Source organism: Mauremys mutica, chromosome 6 (genome assembly GCF_020497125.1).
Source record: "Mauremys mutica isolate MM-2020 ecotype Southern chromosome 6, ASM2049712v1, whole genome shotgun sequence".
Classification (NCBI taxonomy): Eukaryota; Metazoa; Chordata; order Testudines; family Geoemydidae; genus Mauremys; species Mauremys mutica.
The window spans coordinates 974,488-999,710 of NC_059077.1; the positions used below are offsets into that span (position 1 = coordinate 974,488).

At 63.8% G+C, this 25,223-nt stretch overlaps 1 protein-coding gene across 8 annotated transcripts; it reads right to left on the reverse strand.

Annotated features, from left to right (window-relative positions):
* Window positions 1-190: 190 nt before the first annotated feature.
* SPAG8 (sperm associated antigen 8) lies at window positions 191-21,790 on the reverse strand. 8 transcript variants are annotated; one of them, XM_045022495.1, is made up of 10 exons: window positions 21,431-21,790; window positions 20,964-21,034; window positions 20,033-20,210; window positions 18,923-19,340; window positions 8,038-8,347; window positions 5,168-5,342; window positions 4,215-4,260; window positions 2,203-2,317; window positions 1,736-1,798; window positions 191-336 (listed from the first exon to the last, which is right to left on the reverse strand). In XM_045022495.1, exons 5-10 carry the CDS (start codon window positions 8,281-8,283, stop codon window positions 214-216), a joined length of 768 nt encoding a protein of 255 aa, XP_044878430.1. In that variant the 5' UTR covers window positions 8,284-8,347; window positions 18,923-19,340; window positions 20,033-20,210; window positions 20,964-21,034; window positions 21,431-21,790; the 3' UTR covers window positions 191-213. The 8 variants fall into 8 exon arrangements, with proteins under 8 accessions (XP_044878430.1, XP_044878429.1, XP_044878432.1 ...); XM_045022494.1 differs by having other exon boundaries at window positions 20,882-21,034; XM_045022497.1 differs by lacking the exon at window positions 20,964-21,034 and having other exon boundaries at window positions 19,247-19,340.
* Window positions 21,791-25,223: the final 3,433 nt, after the last annotated feature.

Genomic DNA, 25,223 nt, shown 5'->3' on the forward strand with positions numbered 1-25,223 from the left:
GGCTCAGCACAGCACCTCAAACCCCCCCAAATGCACTGGGGAGGGGGCAGGGCTGGCGGGGGCCCAAGTCCGTGCCCGAGTACCCCGAGCCTGCATGGGGCACTAACAGCCGCCTCCTGCAGCACACGCAGCAGCAGCCCTCCAGCCCAGTGCGGAGCCCCCAGCATCACACCAGCCAGCCAGTCCCGTCCACTCTTTATTGCCCTGCGGGGCCTAAAGTTTGGGGTAGTTCTCTGGGGCGTAGGGCAGGGGCTGGTCCAGGTAGTCGCTGATTGGGGTGGTGAAGGTCGCGTTCCTCCTAAAGGGGGTGTCGCTGGTACGGATGTTGGAGACGCCCTGCAAGAAGAGGAATTGGACAGCGTCCCAGGTGAACAGAGCCGGGCTTCCAGGGAGGGGCCTTGGCTGGGGGACGGGGCGGACGTGGCAGGGCACCTGGCTGGGGGGGTGGGGACGTGGCAGTGCCCCAGCTGGGGGATGTGGCAGATGCGGCAGGGCACCCGGCTGGGGGACGGGGCGGATGTGGCAGGGCACCTGGCTGGGGGGGTGGGGACGTGGCAGTGCCCCGGCTGGGGGATGTGGCGGATGTGGCAGGGCACCCGGCTGGGGGGACCGGGCGGACGCGGCAGGGCCCCGGCTGGAGGACAGGGCGGATGTGGCAGGGCACCCGGCTGGGGGGACCAGGCGGACGCGGCAGGGCCCCGGCTGGGGGACAGGGCGGATGTGGCAGGGCACCCGGCTGGGGGGACAGGGCAGAGGTGGCAGGGCCGCCGGCTGGGGGACGGGGCAGAGGTGGCAGGGCCCCGGCTGGGGGGACCAGGCGGACGCGGCAGGGCCCTGGCTGGGGGACGGGGTGGATGTGGCAAGGCACCCGGCTGGGGGGACAGGGCAGAGGTGGCAGGGCCCCGGCTGGGGGACAGGGCGGATGTGGCAAGGCACCCGGCTGGGGGGACAGGGCAGAGGTGGCAGGGCCGCCGGCTGGGGGACGGGGCGGACGCGGCAGGGCCCCGGCTGGGGGACGGGGCGGACGCGGCAGGGCCCCGGCGGGGGGGGGTGGGGACGTGGCAGGGCCCCGGCTGGGGGACGGGGTGGACGTGGCAGGGCCCTGGCTTGGGGGGGTGGGGACGTGGCAGGGCCCCGGCTGGGGGATGTGGGGACGTGTCAGGGCCCCGGCTGGGGGATGTGGGGACGTGGCAGGGCCCCGGCTGGGGGACGGGGCGGATGTGGCAGGGCACCTGGCTGGGGGGGTGGGGACGTGGCAGTGCCCCGGCTGGGGGATGTGGCGGATGTGGCAGAGCACCCGGCTGGGGGACGGGGCGGATGTGGCAGAGCACCCGGCTGGGGGGACCGGGCGGACGCGGCAGGGCCCTGGCTGGGGGACAGGGCGGATGTGGCAAGGCACCCGGCTGGGGGGACCAGGCGGACGCGGCAGGGCCCCGGCTGGGGGACAGGGCGGATGTGGCAGGGCACCCGGCTGGGGGGACCGGGCGGACGCGGCAGGGCCCCGGCTGGGGGGACAGGGCAGAGGTGGCAGGGCCGCCGGCTGGGGGACGGGGCAGAGGTGTGCTGAGGAGAGCAGCAGGAGTCACTCCACTCCCCTGCCCACGGGGGTGGCTGCCAGTGTGTTGGGTCAGGCCCAGCCCTGCTAGCAGCCGTGCGCGGGGGGCAGTGGGTACGGCTGAGCTGCTGGGAAAGTCGCCCACAGGCAGCCCGGCTGGCATGGACTGGGGGTACTTACAGGCAGCTGGCGGGCGCTCTCCAGCCAGAAGGTGTGGGGCTGCTCCAGGCGATAGTCGTGGGGCTGGGAGAAGCACAAACGCAGAGCGTGCCCGTCAGCAGGGAGTGCCCGTTGGCCGTGCAGGGAGCTGCACCCCCCAAGGCTTCCCAAGCTCCTGGGACGGGCGCTCGGCTTGCCCTGCCTGAGGTCCCCGAGGCGGGCACTAGAGTGGGCAGCACGTGAGGCTGCAGCTCAGCCCCCGTCAGCGCTGGCTGTGATCCCGAGCGCCAGGAACAGCAGGGGCTGAAAGGCTGCGCATTACCCCAGCTGGGAGAGTGCAGGTGGCAGGTCCCCGCCCTGGCCATGTGCCCATCCAGCTCCCCCCCGCCTGGCCCCTCCTCCATGGACCAGTCACTAGGCCACCCGCCCTGTGCCCCACCTGCAGGCTGAGCACCGAAGCGGTGCAGAGCCCTGGGCCCAGCTCTCACCCTGGTGGGGGGCAGCCGTGCAGCCTGGAAGCCCTCCTTGCAGTAGTCCCGGTGGGTGGTGGAGAGCGACTCCATGGGCCCGGCGGGAGGGTAAAGCTCCGTCAGGGTCTCCTTCCTGCGGAGAGACTCGGGGGTTACTGAGGGACGGGGGCGCAGCACCCCAGGCACCTGCCGGGGCCCATGGGAAGGTTCTGTAACCACCCAGGACTCAAGCTGCAAGGAGCCCCGCCCCCATGGGGAGGAGCCTGCACAGAGCGCTCCCCTGGCCCCACCCCAGGGGAGGAGTCTGAAGAGCCCCGCCCCGGAGCGTTAACGAGCTCAGGAGCAGGGCTTGCCTGTGCCCCGGTGCCCACGCGGGCACTGGGTAGGAAAGCAGCAGAATGGTGCCTATCAGGCTGGGCTGCAGCCTCCCAGGGGCTGGCAGAGCCCGGGAGCGAAGCCGACGTCCTCTGTCCCGGCAAGCCAGTGCCCCTGCAGCATCACACAGGCCCTGGCTGGACCGTGCCCCCGGGGCTCCCACTAGTCAGACACCCAAAGCCGCTGGCCGCCACCTGTGACCCCCCAGAACAGTCCGTCTTTGGGGCTCCATGGGCCAGCTGGGTCCTGGGACACCCCACCAGGCCCAGCGATAGTAGCTCCTCAGCCTCGAGCTGCCATCCCCCAGGCCAGGCCCAGGGCCACCCACTGGGCATGTGCCAGAACGGCTACCCCCAGGGCTCCTGGGCCGGGCCACTGGAGCGGCTGCTCCCAGCCCCACCTGCTCACACCGCGCCTGGGGGGGAGGAGCGCTGCCCCCCAGACTCCTTGGAAAGGCTCCTAATCTCTCTCTCCTGCTGCCTCCTTTCCCAGGCTCCCAACACTGGCTTCCCTTCTCACGGGCTGGGGGAGCGGCCAGCACACGGGCCCCAGACGCTATCGCGAAGGAAAAGCAACAGGAAACCCCCAGGCCTGGAGCATGACGCAGCCCAGCGGCTCAGCACAGGGTGCAGGCGAGTTCCTCGACCTGAATCTGAGCTGCACTCGCCTCCGGCTGGGGTCAGCGTGGGTTGGGCTGAACCAGGAACCAGCCGCACTGGCCCCAGGCCCTTCGCAGCAGTGAGCCCGCAGGGGTGCTGCAGGCCAGACAGGCACCCGGCACTGCCGGAGTCTGGGCCCCACGGAGCGCTCACCCGGTGGGGCCTGGGCCAGCCAAGTGTCTCATACCCCCTCCAGGCTGAGCACTCATCTGGGCCGGGCAGCCTCGGGAGGGGTCGCGCCGGGCTGGGCTCTCGGTATGCAGGATACAGCTGCGTGTGAGACAGGCGCAACCCCTCCCCAGCCCCTCACAGATCAGGACCCCCCCAGAATGTCCCCCTGCCCTAGCCCCATGGGGAGCCTGGGAAACCACAGCCACGGGCTGGCAGAGCCACGTGACATTGTGCTGGAGCTGTGGAAATCTGGGGGGCCTGTACCCAAAGCTGGGGGCGGGAATCCAGGGCGGGCAGCAGCCAGTGGGGGCAGGAGGCCCAGGCATGTTGGCAGTGCCAGGGCAGCCAAGCAGCACGTCGGGGCATTTCCACAGGCTCTTCTCCAGCACCGGCTGCTCAGCGCTCGCCTCCCCGCCGGGGGAACGGACTCCGCTAGCGGGACTCTGGCCAGCACGCTAAGAACAACAGTGGAGACTAGGGTGACCAGATGTCCCGATGTTATGGGGCAGTCCCGACTTTTGGGTCTTTCTGATATAGGCTCCTATTACCCCCACCCCCACCCCCTTTCTGGTCACCCTCATGGAGTCGCTGCAGCACCGGCAGAGACTCAGGCGGAGCCCACACTTGGCCCCCAGGGTCGGTAGGGTGGGCTAGAGCCCGGGTGGCCAGCCCGAACCTCTGCCACAGCTGCAATGCCCATGGTGATTCAGAGCGGCCTGGCACAGTGATTCAGCTACCCGGGCTGGAGCGCCGTCTCCCACTGCAGCAGCCAGCCTGCTCCCTGCCAGCCCCGCACTGCCCTCCCACCCTCCCTGCTGGACTCACCTGTATTTCTGGTACAGCATTAACTCCAGCATGGCCTCCCGCTGCCCTGCAGGGAGAGAGGGGGCCCGGCTCTGTACTGCAGCTCCTGGACTCACAGCCCCGGCCCAGGCAGCAGTGTGGGGTGGGCTGGGGGGCCAAGAGAAAGCACAAGGGCAGCCCGTGGGGCGCAGGGAGCACCATGGCCCCATAGGGAAGGGCAGCAACCCACAGATACAGCCCAGGCGCCTGAGACCCAGCGAGAGCCGTGCTGGCCAGCTGAGAGCAGCTGCCTCTAGGGGGAGCCCATGAGCACCAGCCCGCGAGGGGTGGCGTAGGGGGTCACATATCCGCCAGCCTGAGACGCGAGGGACGAGCTGGCCGGGCAGGCAGGGGCCGTTACACAGCATTACAGCAGCACGGCTCACAGGCCAGTCCCTACTGCCCCGCAGCCTCCCCGGGATGCCGGGGCGCCGTGCCGCCTCACACACCAGGGCACAGCTTGGACTGTGCACTGAAGTCTCCTTTTCCTGTCTCAAATGGCTGTGTTGCTGTGGGCTGTTAAACAGCTGGCATGCCCCACCCCAGAGGCAGGGTAAGTGATCCTTGCACACACAGCTACAAAACGCTTGGCTGCTGCCTGGAGGAAAAGTGCTAAACCTGCCTGAGACTGTTACTGCCCCCAAGCCAGGTGGAACAGGGATGGGGGCTGCCATGGCAGGGGTGGGGCGTTCACCCTTCCACAGACCAGCGCTGCCAGTCCCACCCAGCCCCGCTGGGTCTGGTGATGGGGCCCATCCCCACAGGCAGAGACTGAGCCTGCAGGCCCCTGGGGAGCCAGTGGGGCAGACAGAGGCCCCGGAGCACAGGGACAGGCGAGTGGCCCAGGGTGCTACCCCACCCCACCTTCACACTGGAGCACATGGAAACACATCCCTGGGCTCCCCACCCGAGTGCTCCAGGCCCCCAGGCCTCACCTCTCACAGGCAGCCCGGTCCGCCGGGGCCTGCGATAGGAAGCCTTCATGGTGGTGCTGTCGGCCAGCTGCGAGAGGAGCTGGAGGGTGAGCAGCCCGCGGTGCCCGTGCCGGTACAAGAAGCCCTCACTGCCCAGCTCTGGACTCGGCACTTGATCCAGCTCGTTCGTGGCTCTCTGGAAACAAGCAGCAGCAGCACGAAGTCCAGGGTGGGGAGGGCACAGCCAGCCCCAGCCCTAGCCCCGGCCCCGGCCTCCCACGCCAAAGGATGACGGCTCTAGGGCAGCGTGGCCTGTGGAGACTGCAGCACCCAGCATGCACCACTCCTCGGCAGCAAGGCAGCCTGCCAAGGGGACGGGTCTGAGGGCAGCTCACCCCAAGCCTAGCTCCTTCTCCAGCTTCCTCTGCTCCCCCAATCCCCGAGGAGCTCCGAGACACAGTGCTGCTGTGCCAACGCCTGTGCCCTCGGCGGGGGGAGCCTTGCAGAGCCCTCCGCACAGTGAGACGTGCTGCACGGATACAGCCTCGCACCAACGCCCAGAGCCCAGCACGAGCCCTGAGAGCAGCAGCTCGGTGACCACAGGCTGGAGCAGGGCCTGAGACTGGGGCACTTTCTCCTGCAGGGTCCAGACAAGCAAGGCTGCCTCAGTGTGTCAGGACTCGTCTCAGAGACTCTCAAAAGGGGAAGAGGGAACCGGCCCTTGGCCCTGGGGCAGGCAAAAGGTGCAGATGGCACCAAACTGTCCAGCCCAGGGGTCACCCCCTCTGTTCCTCTTCCTCCCTCGGACCCCCCTGCCTCCTAGGCCAGCACCCCAGGTGCCTCCTTCACAGTCTGCTCCTCTCTACAAGGGGAACAGATAGTGACACGCGGCTCTTCGGTCTAGCAGAGGAAGGTGTAGCAGGATCCAGCAGCTGGGAGCTGAAGCCAGACACATTCAGACAGGAGCTGAGCTGTAAGTGCTTCGCCCTGAGGGGAATTTGCCATTTCCTGAGGGTCCTGGGGGATGCTCCATTGCTGACCCTTGTAATTCAAGATAAAAACTGCTCTTCTTCAAACAGGAATTATTCCAGGGAAGTTCTCCAGCCGCTGTTATACAGCAGGTCGGACCGGTCCTGGGCCCTGTGCCGTGCGGGGATCGGACCGATCCTGGGCCCTGGGCCGTGCGGGGGTCGGACCAGTCCTAGGGCCTGTGCCGTGCGGGGGTCGGACCGGTGCCAGGGCCTATGCCGTGCGGGGGTTGGACCGGTGCCAGGGCCTGTGCCGTGCGGGGGTCGGACCGGTGCCAGGGCCTGTGCCGTGCGGGGGTCGGACCGGTGCCAGGGCCTGTGCCGTGCGGGGGTCGGACCGGTGCCAGGACCTGTGCCGTGCGGAGGTCGGACCGGTGCCAGGGCCTGTGCCGTGCGGGGGTCGGACCGGTGCCAGGGCCTGTGCCGTGCGGGGGTCGGACCGGTCCTAGGGCCTGTGCCGTGCGGGGGTCGGACCGGTCCTAGGGCCTGTGCCGTGCAGGGGGTCGGACCGGTGCCAGGGCCTGTGCCGTGCGGGGGTCGGACCGGTGCCAGGGCCTGTGCCGTGCGGGGGTCGGACCGGTGCCAGGACCTGTGCCGTGCGGGGGTCAGACCGGTGCCAGGGCCTGTGCCGTGCGGGGGTCGGACCGGTGCCAGGGCCTGTGCCGTGCAGGGGGTCGGACTGGATGATCACACTGGTCCCTTCCAGCCTTGGAGTCTAGGATTTATGATATGAAACTGGCATCAGGGTATTGGACCCTCCCACCCCTGGAACTCAATTCACTGAGCCACGACTGGCCTGGCGAGTCGGACAAGTGTTGTCATAGCATAAAAGAGACAGATCCTTTCAGCCTCTGAACAGAAAGGCCCAATCCCCTTTATCCTGGCAGGCACTGGGCTGTTGGGAGGCTAGGAGCCCTGCAGGGAACCCCATCCTGGCCGGTGCTGAGGGTACAGGGTTGGGACCATACGCGCACCGAGAGCCCTGGCCGGGAGGGCGCTGACACTGACATTTCAGTAATGAAGGCGATGTCAGGGCGGGTGGAGAGCGGCCATGTGGGCCAAGCGCAGACAAGCCGCTGAGGTTGGCCGGGGAAGCCAGTGCAGGGGTGACGTGGGAAAAGTGACGGGCGAGGAGAATGACCTGGGTAGCAGAATTCCGAATGCAGCCGAGTGGGGCAGGGCTGCATTGTCAAGGCCAGAGAGGGGTGCGAGGTGCTGGGATCCCGGAGGAGAGTTTTCACTGTGTGGGTGGACAGGAAAGACTGGGTCTTCCAGAGACGATGCAGAAAGAATCAGCAGGATGTAGACCTCGCTGGGGGTGAGGGCCTAGAGAAGTGCCCGAGTGGAAGATGAGGCGAGGTTACGGCTCGGGGCAGCAGGCAGGATGGTGGGTCACACCAAACTCTGCCTGGGGGGAGGGGGGGGGTCTGATACATGTGACCTCCCACCAGGAATGGCTCCAGTGCAGCCACTGGCACCATTCAGCACAAGACACCGCCCCAGGACTCCATAGCACCCCCACTGCTCACAGGGATGGCGAAGCAGCCATGAAACTGACCAGAGGCTCGTTAGTTCCTTGCTGCTGCTGCTTGGGAAGCCCAGAGGAGCCGCAGCAGCAGCCGCAGGGGCTACAGACTCAGGCAGACGCTAGGCATTGGTCTGCTCTGGTATAGTGAGGAGTGGGTACCAGGCTAGCTGGGCCCTGATGCAGAGTGCGGGGGCGGGAGGTAGCGGCCTCCCTGGGCCATTGGCAGGGTGGGGTGATGCCAGGCTGGTGGCCACGGGGCAGTGATGTAGGGACATCACAGTGCTTTGCATCAATGTGGCATTGCCGCTTTGCTGCAAACAGATGGGGGAAATTACCTCCTCCTGCCAGTTACGGACTAGGCACTTTCCGCGGGACACAAGCCCTGGTTGCTCCTCAGGCATCTCAGCCTTGCTGGGCGGCATCTCGACCATGCAGGGCAGCAGCTCTCCAAGGTTGCCCCCCGGCTCTCCATGGCAGGGTGGCATCTCAACCAGACAGGGCTCCACCTCAGCCTTGCTGGGTGGCATTTCTCCAGGTATCTCTGCCACGCAGGGTGATAGCTCTCTGTGGCAGGGCGGCATCTCTCCGCTGCTCCCTGGCAGCTCTCCCTGGCTGTGCAGCACGGCTTGCTCTGGAAGAGCTGACCTGTGTGTAGGAGGAAGGAGAAAGCGCTGACATTTACACTATGGTCACAGCACAATGGGCTCACAATCGATGTCTGCTCTCCAGAGCAAACGCCGTCTCACCCTCGGCCCAACCCAGAGACCCAGCTAGACCAGGGCCTAGGTGCACCTTGATGCAGAGGTCCATGGGGCTCTACCTATGCAGCCCTGCCCCATGGCATGGCCCTCCCCCATTCTCAGACCAGTGGTGGTGGCAGGGATCCCATTCTCCCCCACAATGAGGCAGGAGCTGCAGCAGGGCCCCTCTCCCGTCAGGAGCACCAGGGTTTCCTGTTCCCTCCTGGAGAGGTAGCGTGTGAGGAAATTGGAATTTTCTGTAATATTTTTGAGAATCCTGTGTGCCTCAGTTTTCCCTGTGTGCTGCATTGTTGCCAAGCGGGTGGGAAAGGGCTGTTTGCTCTAGGGCGGGCTAAGAGAGACAGGCGTGCCTGGGCCTTGGTCCCCACACAGTAGAGCATTTGAGAAAACAATGGCAACTCGTCACCCAGACATTGACTCCATGTGACCAAGGCCACGGAGGGATCGGGATTTCCCACCTCTCAGCAGGGAGGCTGAGCACCATTCCCCAGCTGGAGAACAAAGGACTGGGGAGGAAGGAGGTGGGGGATCAGAGCTGGCGGCTGGGAGGAGCCGGGTTCTCACCTGGAGTCTGACCTACGAGATCAGATGGTGAGACAGATAGAGCTTGACCCAAGGGCAGGAGTGCAAGTAGGGCGGTACCCTCCAGTGAGCAGTACCGGCAAGAGATTTGAGCGAGTACTGGGTACCGGGAAGACTGGGAGCTAGTCCCCCCCACCCTTGGGCTGCACTCTGCTCCTTAAAGGAGCAGAACGCTGTTAGGGAGGGCAGTCATTCTTGAACTGGCTTTAACAGCACAATACATATGCTAACAACCTTAAACAAAGGCTTGTTGGTCAGGAGTCCTCAAGAGAGGAGAGTGGGGGGATGGAAGGTGTTTAAATAGTGGTTTTGATTCTGTTTCTCCCCATTGGTCTGAATTATCCATGACATCCATACTGCATCACACCAAGTCCAAATCGTTAGAGGAATGCCTCTGCTTGCACTGCCCACAGGATGTTTGGATTCTGATGTCAGCCCAGTTCTGCAGCCTGACAGGAATCAGGTGTTGTCCCCAGTGTACAAAGAATTCTTCTTTGCAGCCAAACTAGTCTAACAAGCATTTTGCTAACTGGAACTGGAGCAGCAAAACAAAGAAAACAAATGCCTCATTTTCCAGCTTTGTGGGTGAGAGAACTAGAAGTGAAGATTATAATGCCGGACACTGACGGCCTTAAACCAGCTGCCTCAGGAATCTGCCAAGAACTTTGCTGACAATATGTTCCTCATCTTAGGAACGGAGCTAAGAGTGATCACACATCTGCCCACCTTTATTCGAATGAAGCTCCTTCTGATCTCACAGCTCAGGCATCAGTCTTGTCCAGAACAATTTACAAACTTGGAACCTAATTCTGTAAACCCTTAATCATTTGATCAACCCCACTGAAGACAATGAGACTATTTGCATGACTATGGACCACTTTTGTGGGCTGGTAAGACTTTCAGGAGTCTGTTCCTGTAAAGGAAGTCGAATCCCCCATTGAAATACGTTAGGTACAATAGTTAGTTTAGGGTTCAGTTCTATTCAAAATTTGTCTGTTAATAAGTCAGACATACGCTGAAATGGCTCCTCACCCAACTCCCGTATTCCACATAAACAGACTGAATACTCCATGAGGGGGGAAGTGAGTAGCTAAGCATGTTGATGTTTGTACATACAAAGGGGGGGTATCAGAGGGGACGGGGAAAGCGGGGGGCCGGGCTGGGGCAGGGAGGGGTCACATGGAGGGTCACGTGGGGAGGTCACATCCCCCCCTTGTGTTCCTCCCATGAGTGCAGTACCTGCAAGAAATGATTTCTACTTACACCACTGCCCATGGAGTTCCCCACAGCGTGGCTGGGCTCTGGGCTGGCCAGACTGGAGGATGCTCCAACCGTCAGTTCTCTGGGCTACCCTAAGGGCTCCCTGTGCTGTGTCCAGGAGACGGACAGACCCGACTGTTCTGGCAGCGCTGGGTGAGCGTCACTGCAGGTGCTGGGTGTGACGAAGTGGGGCTCTTCTTAATGTTTCCCCTGAATACTGTGTAGGTGCCTCAGTTTCTGGCCGACCCTCTGTTGCCTGGCAACTAATGGCCGGGGCCCTTCCCCCCTGCAAGGGGATGCTAAAGGTGGGGGAGAACAAAGAGGTCAGGTGACCTCCTGGCCCAGGAAAGGAACTGAGCAGAGAGGAGCGGGGGCTGGAGGGGGTTTCAGTCTGGAGCTGGCTGGGGACGAGGAGTGAGGGCAGACGTGGGGGTCTGGCTCGCTGCCCCCCAGAATGGACCCGGCCGAGGGGTCCAGTTCTCTGTACCTACAAGCTCTGTTTTAGACCATGTTCCTGTCATCGAATAAACCTCTGTGTTACTGGCTGGCTGAGAGTCACGTCTGACTGCAAAGTGGGGGTGCAGGACCCTCTGGCTTCCCCAGGACCCCGCCTGGGCGGACTCGCTGTGGGAAGCGCACGGAGGAGCAGAGGATGCTGAATGCTCCAAGGTCAGACCCAGGAAGGTGAAGACATGTGAGCTTCTTGCCCTGGAGACAGGCTGCTCCGAGGGAGAGGAGGCTCCCCAGAGTCCTGCCTGGCTTTGTGGGGAGCAGTTCCAGAGCATCGCCCGGGGACCCCGTGACAACTGGTGGCAGAGGTGGGATGTACTGCACCCCGTGAATGGCAATTCTTGCAGTAAGTGACTGGGGAGCAGTAAAACAAAGGAGGGATAATGAGGACCAGGCGTGCTGAAGGCTCAGAGAGGGACGGTTTCAGGGGGCGGTTAACCTCTGGGAGTGTGTGACCAGCGAGAAGGACTGTTGGAGTAACGGGGTCCCCCTGAGAACTGCAGGGAGCAGTCTCAGGGGCGGAGGAGCTGCCGCTCGACCCTGGGAGAGAGAAGGATTTTTGCAGTAGCAGGGTTCCCCTGGGGATTGCAGGAGCAGTCCCAGGGGCGGAAGAGTCTGCAGCTCGACCCTGGCAGAGGTGGTGACCACGAGAAGGGCTGGCACACCAGGGGTTCTTCCTGGAAACCATGGGGGAGCCAAGAGCACCCAGGCCTGTGAGCCCAGAGCCACTTGGGAGCGGTGCAGTGATGGCCTGTCACCAGCTCCTTGAGAAGGACATTGTGATCCTGTGCACACAGAGAGGGTTACGCATGGGGAAGTTCACCAAGGCCCAGTTAATCGTGCAGTTGGAGGAGGAGAACCACTCTGAGGAGCAGATTCCTGACCCAGATGGGGCTACAAGAGGATCTGGGAGCAGCAGCCAGGCATCCCCGAGAGTCTGGTCCCCAACCAGACGAGAGTCTTCACGATCGGGTTCCCCATCAGGGGACCGGAGACGGATGGGATGGGAGCAGAGCCCGAGAGAGCGAGAGGCCGTGAGAGAGAGCAAGAGCCCGAGGAAAAGCTGCAGGAGAAGCAGCAGCAGCATGGACTGGCGATGGTGGAGCGGAGAGGCATATGGAGCTTCCCAGGGGTGAGTGGGGATAGACCCCTGGCTGCCAGTTCCGCAGGGAACCTCGACACTAAATTGATGCCCCTGGTTAAGGAGGGGGGATGTGGATGCTCCCCGTGCTGCCTTCAAGCAGGCGGGTGATTTGAACCAGGAGGACCCTGCGGAAACGCCCCGGTATCCAGCTCCCTTGCTGGGTCCCAAGGCCATAGACGCTGTCAGCCAGGTGGGTGGGGTGGTGGACAGGCTCCCACTCCTGGTCCCGGCCTATATGGTCTGCATGGAGTCTCCTGGGCTCAGGCCCCTGGGACCCCCAGTGGGAGCAGAAGGTGGGGGTCAATGGGGAGACCTGCCTGGGGTGGCGAGACCCTGGGACAGAGAGAACCGGACCCCTCGGCCGGGTCCATTCTGGGTGGCAGTGAGCCAGACAACCCCTTCTGCCCTCACTCCTCGTCCCCAGCCAGCTCCAGACTGAAACCCACTTCAACCCCTCCTTTCTGGCCTTTGTCTCTTTCCCGGGCCAGGAGGTCACCTGACCTCTTTGTTCTCCCACACCTTTAGCATCCCCTTGCAGGGGGGAAGGGCCCCGGCCATTAGTTGCCAGGCGACAGAGGGCCAGCTCGAAACTGAGACTCCCCCACAGTATTAGGGGAAACATTAAGAACAGTCTCACTTCCTCACACTGGGCAAGGTGCATTAATCCCTACAGAGTGGACAAGTCTCCATCAGGGTCTCTCTCAGTGGGACTTGCTGAACAGAGCTCACGGGGTGAAGTGGGGGGGCTGCAGGCCCAGAGGTCCAGTCTCAGGAGGTGATGAAGCTGCGTGGCTTATGCTGGAGGAAGAGTGAGATCCCCAGGGGTCTGGCCCACTGACGGGTTCCTCCTAGAGACTGTTCCAAAGCTGGTGACACAGTTCCAGTCTTGTGGGTCTGTGACACGGGGTAGCAGCAAGGAGGTCCCCCAGCATTCACAACTCAGCTTCTGAGATATCTGCTTTGATAGGAGCCGTGCCCCCTGTGTTATTCCCCACCTGTTATATACAGATTCCTCTGCTGCAGTGGGGCTGGCAGGGCATCTAACGTGCCACTGAGATGCCCAGGGAACTTCCCCCTCTCACAGCAATCATCTCAGACTCAGGCAGGCAGGGCTGTATCGGTTCCTCCACCCCAGCTCCCCCCACAGAGCGATCAGCTCAGGCTCTCTGCAGACACAGGCAGCGTCGCTGCAACGCTCACCCGGGGTCAGTTTCAAGCTTTACTTTATGGCTGCAAGAGCCAGAAACTTCCCTTCTTTAAATGAAAGCTGAAGTTGTGCTGTGACGGCCGGGCCCCTGAGGCTTGATCCAGGCCGGCTCATGCCCCATCTCCAGATACTCCTGATACCCCGACCCTAAATCCCACACATGCCCTAGGTCCGGCCCTTCTCGCGCTCTGCGCCCCACACCAGGCCCTGCACACCAGGCCATGCCCCTGGTCCCCACGTGCCCAGGTCCCCACACCAGGCCACACCCCCTGTTCCCCACGTGCCCAGGTCCCCACACCCAGGCCACGCCCCCTGTTCCCCACGTGCCCTGTCCCTCACACCAGGCCACGCCCCCATACGCCCCGTTCTCCACACCAGGCCACGCCCCCACGTGCCCAGGTCCCCACACCAGGCCACGCCCCTGTTCCCCACGTGCCCTGTCCCTCACACCAGGCCACGCCCCCATGCGCCCCGTTCTCCACACCAGGCCACGCCCCCACGTGCCCAGGTCCCCACACCCAGGCCACGCCCCCAGTTCCCCACACCTGCCCGCCCCCCCCGGGCCCTGCCCCCACTTCCCCGGTGCCCTCAGCCCAGCGCCAGCCGCCACAGCCCGTTACCTTGATCCACTCGAACTCTGACCCCACCCATGACCCCGTTGCCCTGGCACCGCCCCCTTACCCCTGCGGGGTCCCGTCCTCGCGCGGCCGCTCTCGCTCCATCTCGGGTCTGCCAATCACTTCTGCGCCTGCGCAGTCAGCCTTGCTGTCTCCATGGAGACAGTAAACACCGTGAGGGCGAGCCTTCGGAGGGCGCATGCGCTCCCGGCCCCACCGGCCCTGTCTCCTAAGCGACGGAACGCCACCCGCCCATTGGCTGAACGGAACCCGTGACATCTAAGAAGCACCTCCCATTGGGCGGCTGCAGGGCGAGGGTCTAACTCCGCACTGCCGCCTCCCTCCGCGTGGGCCCCGGGGGCGGGGCTCCAGCGACCCCTTCTCCCGCGGCCCCGGGTTGCGCAGGGCCCCGCCCCCTGCTGCAAAGAGCGTCTGGGAGCAGCCTGGGAGGGCGGGGCCATGTTGGAATGGGCGGGGTCAATATGCGGGTTCAGCAGGAAGGGGCGTGACCAAGCGGGGGCTGTTGCAGCATGACCTATTCCTGGCCAGGGGGGGGCCGCCAGTCCCTTCCCCCGTTAACTCTGAACCCTACTGATGGTGCTGTGACAGTGTCCCTGCCCATCTTGCAGAGCCCGTCAGAACGTCCAGACTGGGTCAGACCAAAGGTCCATCTAGCCCAGTATCTGTCTGCCGACAGTGGCCAATGCCAGGTGCCCCAGAGGGAGTGAACAGAACAGGGAATGATCAAGAGATCTCGCTCCTGCCATCCATCTCCATCTTCTGACAAACAGGCTAGGGACACCATTCCTGTGACGAAGTGGGGCTGTTCTTAATGTTTCCCCTGAATACTGTGGTGGGGCCTCAGTTTCTGGCCGACCCTCTGTCGCCTGGCAACTAATGGCCTGGTCCTTCCCCCCTGCAAGGGGATGCTAAAGGTGGGGGAGAACAAAGAGATCAGGTGACCTCCTGGCCTGGGAAAGAGACAAAGCCCAGAGAGGAGGGGCTGGAGGGGGTTTCAGTTTGGGGCTGGCTGGGGACGAGGAGTGAAGTGCAGATGTGGGGGTCTGCCTCGCTGAGCCCCAGGATGGACCCAGCTGAGGGGTCCGGTTCTCTGCACCTACAAGCTCTGTTTTAGACCCTGTTCCTGTCATCGAATAAACCTCTGTGTTACTGGCTGGCTGAGAGTCACGTCTGACTGTGCAGTGGGGGTGCAGGACCCTCTGGCTTCCCCAGGACCCCGCCTGGGCGGACTCGCTGTGGGAAGCACACGGAGGGGCAGGGGATGCTGAATGCTCCAAGGAGAGACCCAGGAGGTGAAGCCGTGGGAGCTTCTTGCCCTGCAGACAGGCTGCTCCGAGGGAGAGGAGGCTCCCCAGAGTCCTGCCTGGCTTTGTGGGGAGCAGTTCCAAAGCATCGCCTGGTGGCTCCGTGACACCCTCCATGTCACTCGCATGGAACATGTGACCTATCTACAAAGCAAAAAATCCTGCCAGGCCTCTTCAGTTGTCAGAAAGGCGCCAAACCCACACAGTGCTGTGCAGCGCACCTGTATGCATAGCAGGTACTTCACAAACTCCACACAGCAGCACTGAAATGCAGCCACCTCTGGGGTGGATAGTAGCGGCCAAGCAGAGCATTGCACCCGACCACACAAGGCGGACAGCCGTCCGTGGACATACATTGGCCTGCCCTTGCTCTCTGCTCCCCTCCTCCCTCCCCATGGCTTTTCACCCAGTCTCCTGCTGTGGGTGTGAGATCCTTCTCCACTGCAGTTCTGCTGACTGGAGCAGCCTCTCTCCACATCATTTCAAGCTTGAGCTGAACCCCGGGTCTCCTCTCCTGCCCGGGCTGCGTGATCAGCTCTGCAGGGCGGGGCGAGCAGGGGTGCTGCGTTTGGCTCCTCTGGGCTGTGCAGGTGCCATGGGCTTGTGGGGGGAGCCGTGCTGCTGACCTTGAATGTAAAACCAGCTCCTGCACCGCTCCCCCCTGCCTGCTTGGTCTGTGTGTGACCCAGACAGGGGTCTCGGCCCAGCAGGTGGGAGGGGTTCCCCCAGACAGCCCTGCAGGACCAGCCCCTCCCCTCCCTTTCTGCCCTGGGGGGAGCCGGCCTCAGCCATGTACCATTCGCACCATCTGCTCCCCACACTGCCCTGTGTTCACCTCCACACCTGCGGAGTCGGTGTCCCTGCCCTGGGACGTGCCCTCAGCAGGCTGCCTGCCCCCACCCACCCCACTCCATACACCTCACCCTGCCCCACCTCACCTCACCCTGTCCCCTCAGCAGGCTGCCAGCCACACCCCACTCCACACACTTCACCCTGTGATACACACACCTCGCCCTGCCCCCCCACCTCACCCTGCCCTGGGACGTGCCTTTGTCCTCAGCAGGCTGCCTGCCACCCACACACTCAGCCCCCTACACCCTGGGACACACCCCACTCCACCCGGTACTACACACACACCTCACCCTGCCCCGGGACATGCCCTCAGCAGGCTGCCTGCCCCCCACCCCACCCCACTCCACACACTGCACCCGGTGATACACACACCTCACCCTGCCCTGGGACATACCCTTGTCCTGCCTGCTACACCTCACACACCCCACTCCATACACACACTGCACCCTGTGCTACACACACACACTGCACCCTGCCCTGGGACGTGCCCTCAGCGGGCTGCCTGCCACCCACACACTCAGCCCCCTACACCCTGGGACACACCCCACTCCACCCGGTACTACACACACACCTCACCCTGCCCCGGGACATGCCCTCAGCAGGCTGCCTGCCCCCCACCCCACCCCACTCCACACACTGCACCCGGTGATACACACACCTCACCCTGCCCTGGGACATACCTTTGTCCTGCCTGCTACACCTCACACACCCCACTCCATACACACACTGCATCCGGTGATACACACACACTGCACCCTGCCCTGGGACTTGCCTTTCCCCCAGCGGGCTGCCTGCCACCCACACACTCAGCCCCCTACACCCTGGGACACACCCCACTCCACACACACACCCCACGCCCTGCCCGTGGGACACATCCTCACCTCCAGGAGGCTGCCTGCCACGCCCACCACGCCCAGCGACACACACAGACCACACAGTGAGCCCGCCCCCGCAACACCCCCCCCATTAAATCCACAGCCGGCATGTGCTCCCTCCCCCGCACCCCCGTACACACCGACACACCCTACAAGCCACACAGCCCGACCCCGCCTGCTCCACACATGGCCGGGCCCGGCGCCGCGCCACAGGCTGGCCACGTGCTGGCTGATATAAATACCCAGCCGGGTGTTTTCTTTGGGAGCAGGAACGTCCCCAGAGCCGAGCTGAGAGAAACCAGCTGCCTCCCATCCCCAAACCCACAAGTGGGCCCCTGGCCAGGAGCCCCCGGCAGCCCAGAGCCAATAGCAGGGCTGCCTGGGCCCGGGAGGAGCCCTGAGCCCCAGCCAAATCCCACAGAGCCCAGGCCTCAGCTCCCCCTGCCACACGGGATATTTATAACAACAAGCAGCGCCTTGAGCCCTGTGTACAGAGCAAGCGCCGCCCGGCTCCGCCACTGCCATGCCCAGCTCCTGAGGGCGGCTTTGCTCCAGGCCTGGGGCACGGGGGGCACCGCGGGGTCTCTGCCCAGCCGGCCAGGCCACCGCATGGCCCTGACGGGGTTTCAGAGCAGTGAACTGAGCTGCCAGCCTGTGCACCAGCCCCCCCAGGGCACAGACCCCACTGGGCTGGGGGGGATCCCAGCACCAGCCCCCCCAGGGCACAGACCCCACCGGGCTGGGGGGGGATCCCAGCACCATCCCCCCAGGGGCACAGACCCCACCGGGCTGGGGGTGGATCCCAGCACCAGCCCCCCCAGGGCACAGACACCACCGGGCTGGGGGGGGATCCCAGCACCAGCCCCCCCAGGGCACAGACCCCACCGGGCTGGGGGGGATCCCAGCACCAGCCCCCCCAGGGCACAGACCCCACTGGGCTGGGGGGGGATCCCAGCACCAGCCCCCCCGGGGCACAGACCCCACCGGGTTCTGGGGGGATCCCAGAACCAGCCCTCCTGGGGCACAGACCCCACTGGGCTGGGTGGGGGATCCAGCCCTAGCGCCCAAGGGCACAGACCCCACCGGGCTGGGGGGGGATCCCAGCCCCAGCCCCCCAGGGGCACAGACCCCACCGGGCTGGGGGGGGGATCTGGCCCTAGCACCCCAGGGCAGATCCTGCTGCCCTCAGGGGCTGAGTGTGTGAGACCCGGTGGTGCAAGGACTGTGCTCAGGAGACGGGGCTGTGAATTTTGGCTCAGGTGACTGCTCTGAGGTTCCTGCCTTGCCCCTCCCACCCAGCTGGGGTCCCACGGCTCTGACGCCAGGATCCACTGCCCTGGGCATATGCACCATCGCTGGGCATGTCCCTGGGTAGCTCTGCGTAGGGGCGTCCGTCATGGCATTGCACCAGCACAAGGGGCAGGGCTTCACCATGGCCCAAGGAGTGAGGGCACCACAGACGGGCGAAGGCGCCTCTCCCACAGGGGACTGCAGGAAAGGAGCACGCACACACCCACACTCACTGGCACACCCATTCACAACTCCCACGCACAACCGCTGTCACACCCAGACACAACACCCACGCACAACCACTGTCACCCACATTCACCCCTGGACGTAACTCTTGTGCATAATCACTGTCCTCACCACACCCGACACAACACTTGCACACAGCCACTGTCACACCCAGACACGACACTCACGCACAGCCACTGTCATACCCAGACACAACACCCACGCACAATCACTATCACCCACATTCACCCCTGGACGCAACTCCCGCGCATAATCACTGTCGTCACCACCCCCGACGCAACTCCTGCACACAACCCCTGTCACACCCAGACATGACACCCGCACATAACCACTGTCACAGCTGTTCACTGAATACACTACATCCCCCCAAGTCCTTGTCATACCCGTTTGCAACACACTCTCACTGTCACTAGTAACTGTTAATGGGGAGTCATCATCTCATAGTGTTTCTAGTGGGTCCTGCAGGGATCCATTCAGTGTTGTTGTGAGCTGGATGACACCTTGTTATGACGTTAATTAAATCCCATTGAGATTGATAGGTGTGAACTCACCCTTGAAAGCATAAGCCCCTACTCAAGACAAAACAGGGGGTGTACACCAGCCCAGAGGCTTTTGGCTGAGTTCTCTTTTAGGGGTGGGGGTGTGCAGGGAGCTCATGGAGAAATTGAGACCAGAGGAACAGAGAGTGGGAGAAGCAGGAGCCTGTGAGCACAGTGTGAGCCAGGAAAAAGCGAGAGAGCTTTGGGGTCTGGTGCTGACTAAGGAGGCTTGGGGCTGTAAACGAAGAAGCTGCTCCTTTTGATCTTGGTTCCTCCTGTGTTCAGGGAAGCAGGACTTTGTACATTGCTTGTAAATAAACAAAGAGAACACCAGACCGTGTCCATTTCTTCCTGCCAGAACATCCCCAGGACCCCAAAATCTGACTGGCTGCTTGAGTCGAGAAAGGGCAGCACTGTCTTTATCAATGATCTGGAAGGAAATATAAAGTCAGTACTACTAACATTTGCAGATGAAACAAAATTGGGGGGTTTGGTGAATGCTGATGGGGACTGGCCATTTATACAGAGCAGCCTCGGTCGCTTGGCAAGTTGAGCTAATTTGAACAACGCGTGTTTTAACACAGTCAGCTGCAAGGTCATACAGCGAGGAACCAAGAAGCCGTAGGTGGGGACCCTGTCCTGGAAAGCGGTGAATGAAAAGGACTTTGGGGACCTGCTAGATAACTGTAGCTACGATAGAGAATGTGGTGGATCCTTGGATGTATGTGCAGGGGCAGATGGAGGTAGAGGAGAAACCACCTCTGTATACACATTAATGAGACTATTACTGGCTACTGTGTCCAGTTCTGGCAGCCACACTTCCGGAAGGCCGCTGACCAACGGAGAAGGGCTTAGAAAAGAGCAATAAGAATGATTCAAGGTCTGGAAAACCTGCCTGGCAGGAAGATACCAAAGACGTTCAATCCATTTAGCTTAGCAAAGTGAAATGTCAGCGGTGACTTTGGGCATGGGGAGCAGCTTTCTGACAGTAGCTGCCTCTTTATCCTAGCAGACGAAGACAGAACTAGCTCCAATGGCCGGAAACGGAGCCAGACAGATCGAACTGGATATATGGCACCAATGTCTAGCAGTGATGGGAATTTAACCGGGGGAGCAACTTACCCAGATTCACCATTGCTGGGAGGTTTGTTGAAACCAAGACTTGGTGTCTCCTTCTAAAGCTCCACTGGCTCTCCCAGAAGTGCGGCTGCAGGAACCCCTGGCTGGGGCTGGTGGCCTGGGCAAGGCAGCGGGGCCAGTCAGCTCGGATGGGCCTAATGGGCCCCTCTCACCTTGGCAGCTACATACGAGAGGGTCACACAGCTCAGTGCTTCTGCAGGTCGAGCTCATCACACCGGCCAGGGGCTCTGTGTGTCCTGCCATCCCCCCACAAGTGCCCCTCCCCTCTATTTCAGGAACGCCCTGCAACCCCCTGCTGTCGGGCTCTGTGTCCCCCCCACATTCCCCTCTCCCCCATCCCAGGGACTCCATTCTCCCCCCATGTCACGAGCTCTGTGTGCCCCGATTCTCCCCTTCCCTCCCCATACCGGGGTCCCCCATTTCCCCTGCCTCCCACCATTCTTATTGATTTTTCTTTCATGCTGGAAGTCACCCTTTGAACTCCACCGGACAAGGGCCGAGCTGAGCTGGGGCTTGTTCTTAGCAAGGGCCTTTGCTCTCTAGGCAGCTTGGCTGGTGGTTCTGCTAACCAGTTTCCAGGGGCTCCGTGTCTCCCTCATTTGCCCCCTTCCAGCTTTCTGCTTTTTGCCACAATCAATGGGCTCTGCCCACAACTGTCTCGACCGTCCCTGGACCTGGGGCCTGGAGCTGCTGTGGAATTGGCAGCCAGAAAAATGCCTGTGAGCTGACCCTATGGCTGGGCAAGCGCAGTCAGTGAGTCAATGGATCACCCGCCACACCCACTCATGCACAATCCCCACTGCACACCCAGAGCCCAGCCCACACACCCACCCCAAGACATGGCTAGACTCAGTGTCCACACACAGGCTGCTCTTCGGCCAGTTTCCAAGCGGCTCATTGTGGTTACGCTCACCCTCATTCCTGACTGACTCCAGCGACGCCCCAAAGAGGAGCTGCTCCCCCGAGGGCCGAGCGTCCCCTCACCTGCGTTAAATTCACACCATTGGTTTCACACTGTGTGTCCTCACCAGGAACAGGTGCCTTCGCACTGCATGTGAGCCAACTACCCCGGGGACCTGTCCCGAGTGGCCATGGCAGCTGTGGTGTTAGCAGATGGAGCTGGGCCCGGTAAGCCCAGGCCGCTTGATTCACCACAACCAGCTCACCGATGAGAAAACCACAGCCCTGCCCCGGCAGGGGCAGTACCTTTCCCCATCAGCTCCCACCTGGCTAGGTGCTGGGAAGAACACCCCTCTGCCTAGTCTGGCTGCCCCCCCGAGAGACACCCACACACCCAGGGACAAATTCTCTGCTGGCATAAGAATTGGGCCAAAGACACAGAGTCTCTCTCTCTCACACACGCACAACACTCTGCCTCACCCGAGGGCTCTGCCCAGGAAGCCTGGGGGAGTCTGGACTGTGCCATGCGGCGGGGCAGACCGGATGGTCAGAACGGGCCCTTTCAGCCTGGATGTCTCCAACCAGTCCACACACACAGGCCCCTTGCGCCGCTTCTGGTGTGTCGCGTCTCTCAGTGCAGCGTGGGTGCAAACTGCCTGCAATAGGCATGCTGGTGCTTGGTGCCCATGCTGCCCGGGCTGCCCGGGGCCTGCCCGGATCCCGCCCAGCGTGGTGCCGTCTGGAATCCCGCACGCCGGGAAGAAGAAGGGCCCTTTGATAGCTGAGCGGCAGGTTCCTGCTGGAATGTGCCGGGCGCCTGACGCAGGCTGTTATTCCAGGCAGCTCTGCGGTGTGTGCTGAAGGGGCGACCTTGTGTGAGGGGCACCAGCAAGGGGCTGGAGGACTCTGTTCAGCCTGGCTCTGCCTCCCTTGTCCATCCTGCCCCCAGCACGCTGGGAAGCCCTCTGCAAGCCAGGGGCAGGGCAGCCTGGGGCCAGCAGCAGTCACAGCCCTTCCTGCTGGCCACTGGATGGGAGCGACTGGAGGGCTGGGGGACCCAGCTCCCAGCGACGCTGGGCCTGGGGAGGGGGTGCTGGCTGGGAGGGCGGAGGAGGAGGGGATGGCGCCAGAGGCAGACGCTGGGAGCTGAGTGGAAAGCATGAAGGGCTGGTGATGCTGCCAGCCCCGCCAGCCAAGGGGGCTCCAAGCGGACACATCTCATCTGTGTCCATCTGCCGAACAGCTGCTGGGAAAGAGAAACAAACAACCCTGGAGCTCCGGCTCCGCACACAGCCCCCTGTGAGTCATGACGGCTGCCAGCGCCGGCGCCGCACACAGCTCCTTGTAACGGCTCTGGCTCCGCACGCAGGCCCCCCCCCACCCCTGTGACGGCTCTGGCTCCGCACACAGCCCCCCCTCCCCCCCGTGACAGCTCCGGCTCCACACACAGTCCCCCCGTGACGGCTCCACACACAGATCCCCCGTGACGGCTCCGGCTCCACACACAGCCCGCCCGTGACGGCTCCGCACACAGCCCCCCGTGACGCTGATAGTGCCGGCTCCACACGCAGCCCCCCGTGACGGCTCCAGCTCCACACACAGCCCCGCCCGTGACGGCTCCACACACAGTCCCCCCGTGATGGCTCCGGCTCTGCACACAGTCTCCCCATGATGGCTCTGGCTCCATACGCATCCCCCCGTGACGGCACTGGCTCCGCACACAGACCCCCCCGTGACGGCTCCGAATCTGCACACAGCCCCGCCCGTGACGACTCCGACTCCACACACAGTCCCCCCATGACGGTGACGGCTCTGCACACAGCCCCCCGTGACGGCTCCGCACACAGCCCCCCCCCTCCCCCCCCCCCCGTGATGGCTCTGGCTCCATACACATCCCCCGGTGACGGTGACGACTCTGCACACAGCCCCCCCCCTCCCCCCCTGTGATGGCTCTGGCTCCATACACATCCCCCCGTGACGGTTGCTGGCTCTTGCCAAGCACACAGACAATGGCCTCACAAACACTCCAGGCCCAGCCGACTCGGCTTTGGGGGGTGCTAGTGTGTGTGTGTGGCACTGTGTGCCAGGGTGATGTGTGCAGTGCAGTGACCAGGGGAGTGTGAGCACAGTGCCGTGAGCACGCTGGGCCCAGGGGCCGGGTCTGGAGCGTGGCAGGCCCCATTCACCGAGGCCAGGGACTGGGCATGAGTGGGTGGGGCAGGGGAAGGCCCCAGTGCGCTGAGCCCAGGGGCTGGGCCTGGGGGTGGCGGGGGGGGGGGGGGAAGGCCCCAGTGCACTGAGCCCAGGGGCTGGGCCTGAGGGGGGGGGGGGGGGGGAAGGCCCCAGTGCGCTGAGCCCAGGGGCTGGGCCTGAGGGGGGGGGTGGGGCAGGGGAAGGCCCCAGTGCGCTGAGCCCAGGGGCTGGGCCTGGGGGTGGCGGGTGGGGGGGGGAAGCCCCCAGTGCGCTGAGCCCAGGGGCGGGGCCTGCGGGGTGGGGGTGGGGGGAAGGCCCCAGTCCGCGGACCCCAGGGGCTGGGCCTGAGCGGTGGGGTGGGGGGAAGGCCCCAGTGCGCTGAGCCCAGGGGCTGGGCCGGAGGGGGGGGGGGAACCCCCCGGTGCACGGAGTCCAGGGGCTGAGCCTGAGGTGTTGTGGGGGGGGGGGGGGCAAGGCCCCGGTTCGCTGAGCCATGGGGCTGGGCCTGAGGGGTGCATGGATGGGGGGGGAAGGCCCCGGTGCACTGAGCCCAGGGGCTGGGCCTGAGAGGGGGGGTGGGGGAGAAGGCCCCGGTTCGCTGAGCCCAGGGGCTGGGCCTGAGGGGGGGGTGAAGGCCCCAGTGCGCTGAGCCCAGTGGCTGGGCCTGAGGGTGGGGGGGGTGGGGGGGGAAGGTCCCGGTGTACTGAGCCCAGGGGCTGGGCCTGAGGTGTTGTGGCGGGGGGGGGGAAGACCCCGGTGCACTGAGCCCAGGGGCTGGGCCTGAGGGGTGCATGGGTGGGTGGGGGGGAAGGCCCCAGTGCGCTGAGCTGAACCATTCTGACGTGGGGGCCACACTGTGCCCTTGACGAGGACGAGCCGGGACATGATCAAAAATAACATCTGGGCTTTAAGCCAAACTGCTGCTGTGAGGCCCGACGCCATCTGCCCGCGCCTGTGAAGGACGAGGGGGCTGGGCAGGGCAGCACCGGGTCTCTCCTGCCTCCCCGGGGCTCGGCTCCCTTGTGCTGTGGACACCGGGCACCACAGGGAGGATTTGCCGTGGCTGGCACAGCGTGCCAGGAGCCTGCTGCTTCGGGCTAGCAGGATCCCTGGCCTTGTCCTGCCAGGCTGAGCAGGGCAGCTCCTCGGGGGGAGCGAGAGCCGTGCAGACCAGCCCTGAGCCTGGCCGGGCACCCAGAGCCCTGCATGGGCTGCGCTGCCAGCAGGGAGCGGACGGGGTCAGCTCGTAGGCACCCGAGCAAGGGCTGGCGCAGGCCCAGCAGAAGCAGCAGCTCTGAGCTCAGCCCAGAGAGCATCCGGGCAGCTCCTGGAGGGATCGGAAGCTGCAGCAGAGAGGGGCCTGGCCCCCCAGGGCGTCCCAGGGCCCCTGCTGCTACCCATCACCCAGCACAGCCAGCCCCAGCCCCAGTCCGTCGGGCCCCATCCTCATCCCCTGCCCTGGCTGGGCCCAGCACAGCTGACCCCCAATGTTCGGCTGGCACGAGTCAGACCCAAACAGTGAGGATCTTGGGTTGCTCTTTTGAACCCCCGCCCCTGGTGCCATCTGTTGGGGGAGGGGGAGGAGAGTCCCAGCTCCCCCCACTCCCAGAGCAAGGGGCTCATGCAGCTGCCGGCTGGTGTGGGGGCCCCACCTACTCCCCAAACCCCAATGTTCTTATTAATCCTGCCCCTCCTCACACCCGGCAAAGAATTCCCCCCCCCATATCAGCTTTGCCCCCACCCCCATCTCCCCCTCTGCTCCAGGGGCTCTTCACCCCCCTTCCCAGGCTGGGTGCTAAAGGTAGGGTGACCAGATGTCCCGATTTTATAGGGACAGTCCTGATTTTTGGATCTTTTTCTTATATAGGCTCCTATTACTCCCCATCCCCGTCCCGATTTTTCACATTTGCTCCCTGGTCACCCTCGCTGCAGGAGGGTGGGAGCAGGGAGCAGACTGACCCATGGCTCATGGGGGGGGGAGGGGCTGGGTTCTTCGGCTCTCCCCCCAGCCTGGGAGAATGGTGTCGGCTGTCCCCGCTCAGGAACTCCTCTGGCTCCTGAGGGCGAGGAGCGCCTCCTG